The sequence below is a fragment of the Pollachius pollachius genome (assembly GCF_949987615.1).
Source record: "Pollachius pollachius genome assembly, chromosome: 10".
Taxonomy (NCBI): domain Eukaryota; kingdom Metazoa; phylum Chordata; class Actinopteri; order Gadiformes; family Gadidae; genus Pollachius; species Pollachius pollachius.
Window position 1 is genome coordinate 22,582,575 of NC_136943.1, and position 11,556 is coordinate 22,594,130.

The following is an 11,556-nucleotide window of genomic DNA, read 5'->3' on the forward strand; positions in this document are numbered from 1 at the left end:
ATTGCGTAAACGTTAGAAACAGCCAACATAAAAATGGACCAAACTAACCAGGACGATGTCCGGACTGGAACCTCCAAAGCGGCTCTTCCCTTCCCATGTCAGCGTGCCCATCGGCGAGCGGCATGGCGTGCTCAGGGGGGTGCTCAGGGGCGTGGTCAGGGGGGAGCGCCCGGGGGACTTGTCCCCTCTGTTTTGTAGTTTCAGTCCAACTTTGTGGCGGTTCAATGTCTTCAGTATGTCAGCCGTGGCTTCGGAGCTCATATTGTCAAAGTAAATGGTAGCCCCCACAATCTGGTCACCTTAACCAATCAGAGACATGACAGAAACGTGTTAGAGCAATGCATACAAAAATACTTCAAATTGTATTATATTAATGTTATGCATGTTTCACATATTACTGTACCTTCATGTACTTTTCCGGACCGCCCTGCCGGTGACTCATCTTTCACCTCTTTGACAAATATTTCTCCTTCACCCGTTTGCTCGATTGTGAGGCCAGTTTTGTCCGTACCCTCCCAGTCTGGAAAGAGCACCTCCCTAGTCCCGTCCTCCTCAGCCATCTGCAAAAGAAGGCAGGCAGAAAGAAAGAAAGAAAGAAAGAAAGAAAGAAAGAAAGAAAGAAAGAAAGAATTGTCAGGAGTAAAGAAAGAGGGAACGAAATATAAAAATGTATTGATGGATTTAATGATTATATTAAATATAGCTGTGAGCAGCAATGTGGGGGCCAAGCAGAATAGGACTCCATAAACTAATTTTGGTGGGCAGACATAATGGTAAGGTGGCTACATGATGACCTAAGTAATTTTACTTACAATGAAAGCTATTGGCAAATGGTTATCATAATGAAAATACATTTAAGTTGCTTTCTAAGGGCTGGAATAGACTTGTTGCTAACAATGTCCCCCTAGATGTCAAATGTCAACAAATTTGTTATTTGGGCATCATCAGGATAGGGTCATAAGACAAGCAAAGTTTGGTTTGGATACATGGAAGCCTTGCAGAGATATGAGCTCACACCAACTCTGGGTGTCCCCAGAGTTGCAGAGAACAGGCTTACCTACTGTCAAGCGGCTTTGCCGTCAAGTTTGATTGTGGCCTGTGGATATGTACTATTGATTTTGACAACTTTTAACAATGCCGGCCAAATTCTGATGTTTCCATGAGAAATAATATATTAGCTATAAAGAGGTCTGACAGTATCACCAGACTTTGAAAATAAGATGAAATATACTCATGTGAAGAGAGAGGAGTTAAAACACAACTTCATTAATTACAGCGCCCCCTTGAGGTCAAAAGTCCCTAAATTCATTGAGTGTCCCAATGATGATGTCATGGGTCTATGCACTAAGTTTGGTTATGATATGTTAAAGGGCTGCTGAGACTCATGTGAAGAGAGTGGAGTTAAAACACATCTTCATTAATTACGGTGCCTCCTATAGGTCAAAGGTTACCAAATTCATTGAGTGTCCCCATGATGATGCCAATGGTCTATTTACCAAGTTTGGTTATGATATGTTAAAGAGCTGCTTAGAATAGGCTTACTTCCTTTGTCGAATTTGATTGGCTTTCGCGGATGTTTCCGTGAGAAATAATTTACTAGCTATATGGGGAGGTCTGATAGTATCACCAGATATTGAAAATTTGGTTGAAATATACTAATGTGAGGAGCAAGGAATTAAAACACATCTTCATAAATTACAGCGCCCCCTAGAGGTGATGAGTGTCCCCAAGATGATGTCATGGGTCTATGTACCAGGTTTGGTTATGATATGTCAAAGGGCTGCTGAGAAATTGTCTTACTTCCTGTTTGGCGGCTTCGCGGTCGAATTTGATAAGCTGTCGCTGCCAAACGTTTTGAATTTGAAAAATCTATTCGATACGTTTTGTCAGGCATGGTCTGAGGATCATATTTTGTGATAGGAGATGTATTTTGAAGGTTTTAGATAAAAATTAAGATGGCGGAAAATCCATCATGCTGCAAAATGATGACATAGTCTTGGCCAAAGGTGAATATTGGATGAATGGGTCAAAAATTATAAACATAAATGCATGTCCAACTTTGACCTGTTGGTGGCGTTATAGCGCATGAGCTAGTGACCACAAATTGGCTGTCAGGGATCATGGAACTGTCCTGAATCAGTGTGCCATATTTCACTACTTTTGACGATGGTTTTTCTATGGGCTGCCATAGACTCCCATGACAGAATAATAATAGGAAAATGTAGAATAACAATGGTTGTCTCGCAGCTTCGCTGCTTGACCCCCAATTATACACAACCAAATTACATATATATATATATATCAAGAAACAATCTTAAGACCTTAGCACATACCCTGTGTTTTGACTCTTCTCTTTTTGTGGCCTGGTGTGATGGAAATGCTTTTGTTGTTCTGTAACAGGAGAAAAGATAAAGATTAAGCAATTATGCCCAGAAAATATCACAGAATGTGACTTTGTGACATAGAGCAAAACACTTATTGAAACAAAATAGTGGATGTTCTCCCTTTCAACCCTCAGGCATTATTCGAAGTTTGCTTCGGTTCAGAACTTGAGACCTTATTCTGTTGTACCTTCCTAGAATAAACACTAGATGGCAGTAATTGAACAAGCAAGACAAGTCCACAAGGATTACATTACAATGGCTAACAAAGTGCCACCTCTCTATCTTTCCTGACTGTGTTTATACATTTTGAACTAAGACCACACCCTGGCCTGGGGGAAAGAAGTCAGATCTGGTGGGTACAGCTCTCGAATGTCATGGGAGGGGGATGCAAGTATGAAAGAGGCCTCCTTTCCGAGAACATGGATAAATGTACATTCAGGGACAATCAATTTGCAATGACACAACCTTCATGAAGTCATGGCCTCTATCAGCTTTTGGCTTATATAAGGACAATTACCATACATCAACAGTCTCTTCCTTCTTCAAGAGTTTGTTTATCCCTTTAACGCAACAACATCAATAGCAACAATAAAAGTTGTTTGTTTACATTTGTACCTGCTTCTGGAAAAATCCTGACTAGCCTACCCACTCTTCACTTTGGAACAGGCAACCCACTGTTTCCTTAATACCTCTTCACAGACCAAGCCCTGCAATTACACAAGGCTGTCTGAGCCAGGACTCTGTAGCCACAAGTGGCTTCCACACTTCATGCTTTAGTGGCATTAATCTACATGTCTGTTCTTATATGTGTAGGAATACACTATTTCCTGGCCTAACATATGTCCAAAAAGATCAATCTGAATCATGATTCTGCCTTGGATGAACTGTAACTATTCAACTAACTAAGTTAGTATAAATCTGCACGTTGTCGTGTGGGCCATAATCAACCAATATATGTGGAAATTGGTTCAACAGATGCAAGATATCAGTCACAGTGTCAATGATTCTGTTTTTATTGGGTTTACTTGGCAACTGGAGAACAACTCAGTGATTCTATGTTCTGACAGCGGAGACAATAGGAGCCTTCTATACAGATATTACTAAGAGTGGGTGATAAGTGAGTTCATGCCCTGAAGAAATTACACTTTGTCTTTTTTTCCTGGATAATAAACGTGGTTGTTTTTGTATATGTATGATTTAATTCAATTATAGTGCTAGTCTACAATTTGAAGCACTAGATTGTATCAGGAATGTCAAAAGACCATCTCTCTCAAACCGCAATGTGGAACATGGACTATCCCTCCTGCTACAACTCAGGAAACTGATCAAGCTATTCTGTGACATATCTGTCTCACAAATAAGGCGTAATATTAATACATGTGCTGTAATGGCATGCCTATTTATGAAATAGCTTACAAATGACACATTACAAATGTCCCCTTCGGTAGCCTTTTGTTATGGATGTGCTGCCAAATTGCTCATTATCGGGTTACAAAAAGCACCAGGAGAGACGACTCAGGGAAGCTGCCGTGACATGTCTGTCTGTCTGTCTGTCACTATTTGGATCACTGCTGGTTGATATTAATCCAAGATTGATTACAGCTTCACAAATATGTGTGTGTGTGCATGTAAAATCTTGATCTATCAGAAAACAAAGTGTAATATAAAATAAAAAACTCTCTCTCCCTTCCAACGTTGCATAGGCCTACATAGGATCACGCTTCATATGTTGTGATAATAACTAACTCACTCCTTTTTTCCATGGCATGCAACAACTAAATGGTTCATTCTATATATAACAAGTGTTGCAGTATGATCCTATATACAGCCTGCAGACGCAGCTTGGGTGAGGATGGGAGGGAGGGAGGGATGTATGACACCCTCCCGTTTCACCCTCATATTGTTAAAGCAGTCGTCAGTAATGTTGGTGACACGCTTTGACATGCTGCTCTCCAAGATAAGCCTGAGAGAGGAACCAGGGGAACAGATAATGTATGTGGGGGAGGGGGGGTATAAGAGCTATAACAGCAGCTGTGCAATATGTGGTTCATATTTCTTTCCGAGCTACAGGTCTTGCCTTGATGCCTAAACATGAGGTGGGATGTTGAAAATGTTTCTGATGCCACAGCGGCAAAACCTCAGCTAAATACAAGGGACATGACTTTGGCCTTTACATGTGTGTGTGAGTGTGTGTGTGTGTGTGTGTGTGTGTGTGTGTGTGTGTGTGTGTGTGAGCTTGTGTTTGTGTGAACGTATGTATGTGTGTGTGTGTGTGAGCGTGTGTGTGTGAGCATGTTTGTGTGTGTGCGTGTGTGAGAGTGTGTGTATGTGCGTGTGTGTGTGTGTGTGTGTGTGTGTATATGTGCATGTGTGTCTGTGAGCGTGTCAGTGTGTGTGTGTGTGTGCTTGTGTATATGTATGTGTGCGGGTTTGAGTGTGTGTGTTTTTATAAGTCTGGCATGTTGGAATGTTGTTCATGATATTCCCAATCTGTTGCCTCCCTTTAATAAAGTTAGGCTGTCGTTTTGCCCTCCTCTCTTCAAACCCGTAGGTCGTCACGTGGCCTTGTGTGATGTATAGAAAAACCCATCATGGATTCCGATCTTCAATCTATCAAATACAAAAAAAGATTGTACCTGAATAGAAGGATATATTGTAGATGTATACAAGGGGGTATCAAATAAATTTATAAAAACTGAGCATAAGCATGTGAGTGCAAACAGGAAGAGGGGGGTCCATTCTGGCAGGGGGCCGGGGGGACATTACTGCCCTGGGCCAATTAACGCTGGTCAATAAATGGCCGTGGGTTTGGCATGATGGGGTACATTGTGAGATACTTGCAATGCCTCGGGGTAATTGGAAACGCTTCTCTGAAATAGCCCTCAGACAGCCTCCGTGAGTCGGTGGCCAAGGGCCAGGGGCATCGGGGAGAGATTACAGAGACACAGACAACAGTAGAGATACCACTGGCAGCTCATGCCAAACATGACGCTACCCATTTGCTAGCGGCTAGACACATCTGAAAACCTCTCATATCCTTAAATATATACCTCATCCATCTCTCTCTCTGTTCCCTCGGTCTCTTTTCGTTGTTTGTTTGTACAGTTGCTAAACGGGATGTTTGAATCTTTTTAGAAGGTGGATCAATTTGTTTGTTTGAGATTCCAGATTCAAAGGTTTTATTTGTCACATACACATACAGGATGTGCACTGAAATGTTTGTGTGACATACTCTGTATTCCTGTGCTTAAAATATAAATATAAGTCCCCCCCCCCCCGCCCCCCCGGCCTGGCAGGAACATTCAGCTGGTTGAGTTAAATTATTGACTTTGAGAGACATAAAAAATAGAAAGCCATACTCAGAAAGGAAGGCAAAAAGCAATAGCTGTGTATGTATTCCAATCAACTCCCTGCACGAAAAGGAGGACAAACCACTGTGTTCTGTTCCTCTCCATCCCACAATAAGGCTGCACCCAGTCCCCTCTCTTTCTCTTCCTCTCTCTCTCTATCTTTAACGACTACTTTTACCATATTGCTCTAGCACTCTTTGGATTCTCTCTCTCTCTCTCTCTTTCCCTCTCTCTCTAAATTACTATCTAACAATCTACCTCCCCCTCTCCTTAACTCTAACTCTCTCCCTCCCTCTTTCTTACTCTCCCTCTCTTTCACTATTACCCTAAAACTCCCATGCTACCTCTTTTTCTCTTCCTCTCTCTCTATCTTTAACGACTACTTTTACCATATTGCTCTAGCACTCTTCTCTCTCTCGCTCTCTCTTTCTCTCTCTCTCTCTCTCTCTCTCTCTCTCTCTCTCTCTCTTTCTCTATCTCTTCACCATGGATCTATTCTGACATGTTCCTGGCACCCACTCACTTTACTGGGCGGGGCACGAAGCAAAGAGAGCGAGACAGAAAAAATAATAATAATAAATAACACGCCGGAATGTAATGGAGGGAAGGAACGTATTTAAGAGAGCGAGAGTGAAAGAGAGAGAGAGAGACAGAGACACACACACACACACACAGAGACAGAGAGAGACAGAGACAGACAGAGACAGCCAGAGACAGACAGGGACAGACAGAGAGAGACAGAGAGAGACAAACAGAGCAAGAAAGAGAGAGAGAGAGAGAGAGAGGCAAATACGGGGAGAGATCTATAAGGGTAAGAAGGAAGTGTGAGAAGGCCAGAGAGAAAGTGTCAGAGAGAAAACTTCAAGATGTATATGATTAGAAAGAGAATAGGGTGGGGGGCTGTGACAGAGAGACAGCCAACAAGTCTCCTGTGGAATGCAGCCTTCAGCCTGACGGCATTATGGCAGGAGGAGGAGGAGGAGCATGAGGAGGAGGAGGCAGAGCGAAGCAGGAGGACGGGAGGAGGAGGAGCACAGCAGGAGGAGGTGGAGGAGAGTACATAGTCTGATAATGGAAACAGAGGGCGGCATCGCAGGGGGCCACCAGTCAGCCCAAATATTTGTGCTTCCGGTCAGAATAACGTGTGACAGCATGAGACCGGCTCCGCTCCAGGGCCGGTGTGGAGGAGCAAGACCATGACCAAATGACACATCCACCAGTCCTCAACACAGCGTCCCTCCTCAGAGTATACAGACCAAATGTCATAAATACGAGAGTGCATGGTGGAAATGGAATAACAATCAGTGATAGCATGTGATGTGTGTGAGGGGGGGGGGGACAATCGGCTCAATAAGGAGTCGTCTGTTCATGGGATCATAAGACAGACAGGAAAAAATGGAAAGGCCACAGTCAAACGCTCCTCTCTTCTTCTGTCTCTCATTTCAGAGCGACATTCCTGAGGAAACACAGCGTTTGATGACATCACTGATGATGTCATCACTGATGATGTCATCTGACAGGGACCGGAGTCAATGGTTTTATTTGCAGGTAGGGAAGGTTGGAAAACCTTTTGGGAAACTGACAGGGAAAAGAAATTAAGGAGGAAAACCATAAAAGGGGGCTTAAAAAAATAAGATGAATGGAACTCTCTATTGATCATCTTGTATTGCAGTAATGATATGTTTGTGTGGAGGGAGACAAAGAGAGGGAGACACAGAGAGGAAGATATACGTAGAGAGGGAGACACACACACAGAGAAAGGGAGACACAGAGAGGGAGATAGAGAGAGGGAGACACAGACAGAGAGAGGGAGACACAGAGAGAGTTAGAGAGAGAGAGAGAGAGGGAGAGAGAGAGAGAGAGGGAGAGGGAGAGAGAGAGAGAGACAAAAAGAGAGAGACACAGAGACGGAGAGAGAGAGAGAGAGAGAGAGAGAGAGAGAGAGAGAGAGAGAGAGAGCCTGTGGATATATGGAGTCAGCAGACCAGACAAAAGCGTCTCTCAACCAGCCAGAGACCGCCAAACGTTCCGGACACGCCTCCTTTCTCCTGGTCTCTCATAGGCATGTAAAAGGGCTTCGGGGGGTCAAGTGCATTGTTTTTGGGTCCTGACTTCTATACTCTGAAAACTAAATCTAACCCTGGCAGCTGCCAAGACGCACACAGGAACACAGTGTAGGAATGGTTGCTTCTGGACAGGCTTGTTTCAGTGAGAGGGGGGCGGGGACGGAGCGGGCGGACAAAACAGGTGGTCGTGTGTGTGTGTGTGTGTGTGTGAGTATGTGTTTTGGGGGAGGTTAAAGGAGGCCAGAAGCACAGCTTGCAGGAGAAGCCAGGTGTCAGGTTACTACGACATAATTCATTCACAGCTGAATGGTGGCACGTCCTTCCAGGTTCAAAGGATGCTTCGCAACAAACATTCCTCTTGTTGTCAAAGGCCCAATGCCAGAATCGCTGCGGAGATGGTTCGACAACCACACAATACAACGTCCCCTTGAGGCAAGCTAAACTATAGGCTGTCTTTTTAAGATCAATAAAACCATGTATTCTTTATTGTTTGGGTACTCACTTTGGATTGCTCAAGCAGGTCCAACGTTCTCCCTGGTTCTAGATCTTCAGCACCCGTCTTCCTAGAGTCTGTTCACAATGAGAAAAACAACAACGATGGATATTGTTAACATACTGGTTTACTTTATACACCACTAATCATAAATACACTAGCAGAGATATGCTTTACTGCACCTCATAACTTAATGTTTTGTTGAAATGACACAGAAACAAACTATATTCCTCCCATATTCTAACCAGCTCTTTTAAAGAGACTCATTGTTTCATTTTGGTCACGGTTTTCATCTTCCAATTCTCCTCAGTGAAGAAGTCTATCAGAATTGTTATTCTGATAAGCACGAGTTTATGCATTAAACCAATCACAGATCTGGATATTGGCCCCAGCTCTGTTTTTCAGCAGTTAGCCCTAAGAATGCAACCATCCACCCATTTGCAGAAGACCTCTCCAGGATGACTTCAGCTCCTATAGCAGTTGGCTTCACGTTTCCTTCAGAGATGCTTGAAGGGAGAAACGGAGCTCACTCTTTAAGTTTCCATTAGTAGAAACATTCCTGTGTACAGACCGATATGTGTCTATGCGGCCGCCTTATTAGTTATGCAACAACTGGACGGCGATTTGGTCCCGTGTAACCGCCACACAGTGGGGCCCCACACGGGGCCTCATAAAGATCACATTCATTCCACACCCGGCCACGGGCAGCAGTGTGCTGTATGACACCAAGAACATCGCCCAAGACCTCAGGCATTAGGATTTATCTACGTTGGGTGATTAGTGGTTCAATGATTAGTGAAACTAATCATTTGTCTGTGGACGGTTATTCATTACGACACCGTCCTGTTGCAGTGAATCAAATCGCCTCTTACAATAAATAACAGATGTGTTGCAGAGAGGATCAGTTTCAACGTCATCAGTGATGGGAGGAGCAAAGCTCCATCATGCAATGCTGTGGAGACCCCCCCTTTTCCTCTCCCGTTTCAATACTAACAACCAGATTTGAGTCCCACAGACAGCCATCCTACTAGTGGGAACATGTCCCGTAGCAGACAGAGAAAACATTCTTCTCATGCAAAGCCCTGTCATTACACCCACCCCCAACCCATGGTTCTTCAAAAGTCTAAAATGCTCGTTACATATAAGAAACTGTGTCAAATAACTGTGTTTGGGAGATAATTCTAGATATCCAGCTAAACTCCCCTAATTTCTCGTTAAATATATGCTCTGTTGTATATGCTTAGTGTGTGCCATTTGGCCTATTGAACCTAAAGGCGAGCAGTCGTAAATATAACTCACATAGACGATTGAAAATAAAGCAGTAGTTTGGGATTTCTGAACCACACTCTCCAAGTTCTTTTCATCCCTAGAGGCGGTAAATCTAATTCATTGCCTTTTAGAGAGCTGCCTTTTGTGTGAAAGCACTGAGAGAGACGGCAGGCTGTGATGAACGGCAGGCAGAGTCTGGTTGTTGTTTTGGAGAAACAGAATACATATGTACTACAAATGTTTCAAATGGGAGAAATTATGGATGAAACATTAAGTCAGGAAGGAGGTGATGAGCGAACCACATGAGCCTTGGAGAGCCCTTTACTCTGCACGCTGTACTCACACTGAAGGTTAAGTGTGAACATTGGGGGGAGGGCGGGTGTGTGAACAAAGAAGGAAAGACTCAGAAAAGTTATGCAAAAGTAAAACCGAGAGAAGACGATGCAAGGTGGGTTTTGGTTTATTTCTTTGCACGCTGCACTCAACTGGCTAAGGTTCACCTCCCTGCTGCCCACAGCGACCCCACCCAGGCCTCCAGTCACACTCACATTCCTCATAGTGCCGGTGGCCAGCTGGACGGGTGCCAAGCCTCTCCCCGCGGTGACTAACAAGAAATGTCCTGTTTCTCAACCGCTTACTCACACTCACTGGCTCACACACTCACTCGCTCACAACCCGAATTCACTCAGTCACACACTCAATCACCCAAACTTTTCTGACAATCACTTACTTAGTGTCTCACACACACACCCACACCCCCACACACACCCACACACACACACACACACACATACACACACACACACACACACACACACTCACACACACACCAGACCCAGATGTTTACCTGTGCGCACCCTTCCTCCCTCTTAGTGGTCTGACTGGTAAACTGCCCCAGTCGAGCGTGAACAAACATGGCTGATGCACACTATCAGATAAGCACATGCCTCAATTCACACAGTTTACACACAGGCTGTGAAACATTGGAGATACGAGACACGACTCTCTGAGAAGATTCAGATCATCATTTCATCATTTCTCATCACCGTCATCATCTTCATCGTTCAAAGATCAACATGTGCATTATTGCGCTGTCACCGTGACAATTACTCTAGCGGCTCCACTACACCTGGCGAGAAACAAACACGGCCCGAAGCCATCCGGAGCCGCCACTGTCCTTCAGCGCTGTAGGCCCGCCCCCCCACCCCTCTACCCCTCCACCCCTCAGCCCCTCCACCCCCCCTGCTGCAACAACCAGCTAGGTCGGAGGGCCCTTGGTTCAGAGGGCCCTGGTTCAGAGGGCCCTGGTTCAGAGGGCCCTGGTTCAGAGGCCCTGGTTAAGAGGACCTGGTTCAGAGGCCCTGGTTCAGAGGGGTTCAGAGGGCCCTGGTTCAGAGGGCCCTGGTTCAGAGGGCCCTGGTTCAGAGGGGTTGAGAGGCCCCTGGTTCAGAGGGCCCTGGTTCAGAGGGCCCTGGTTCAGAGGGGTTCACAGGCCCCTGGTTCAGAGGCCCCTGGTTCAGAGGGCCCTGGTTCAGAGGGGTTCAGAGGCCTCTGGTTAAGTGGGCCCTAGTTCAGAGGGGTTCAGAGGGCCCTGGTTCAGAGGGCCCTGGTTCAGAGGGCCCTGGTTCAGAGGGGTTCAGAGGCCCCTGGTTAAGTGGGCCCTGGTTCAGAGGGCCCTGGTTCAGAGGGCCCTGGTTCAGAGGGGTTCAGAGGCCTCTGGTTAAGTGGGCCCTAGTTCAGAGGGGTTCAGAGGGCCCTGGTTCAGAGGGCCCTGGTTCAGAGGGCCCTGGTTCAGAGGGGTTCAGAGGCCCCTGGTTAAGTGGGCCCTGGTTCAGAGGGCCCTGGTTCAGAGGGCCCTGGTTCAGAGGCCCTGGTTCAGAGGGCCCTGGTTCAGAGGTGCCTGGTTCAGAGGCCCCTGGTTAAGTGGGCCCTGGTTCAGAGGGGTTCAGAGGCCCCTGGTTCAGAGGGCCCTGGTTCAGAGGCCCTGGTTCAGG

The 11,556-nt window shown here is 45.5% G+C and overlaps 1 protein-coding gene across 1 annotated transcript in view; it reads right to left on the reverse strand.

The window, feature by feature from the left end:
- The window catches only part of ahnak (AHNAK nucleoprotein), a 37,788-nt gene that overhangs the window by 20,435 nt on the left and 5,797 nt on the right, over positions 1-11,556 (reverse strand). Inside the window, exons 2-5 of the mRNA XM_079745423.1 lie at positions 8,303-8,370; positions 2,334-2,391; positions 404-560; positions 49-299 (exon numbers count right to left, since the gene is read on the reverse strand). Coding sequence (XP_079601549.1) covers positions 49-299; positions 404-560 — 408 coding nt within the window. The 5' untranslated portion in view covers positions 2,334-2,391; positions 8,303-8,370. The remainder of the gene's footprint in view (positions 1-48; positions 300-403; positions 561-2,333; positions 2,392-8,302; positions 8,371-11,556) is intronic.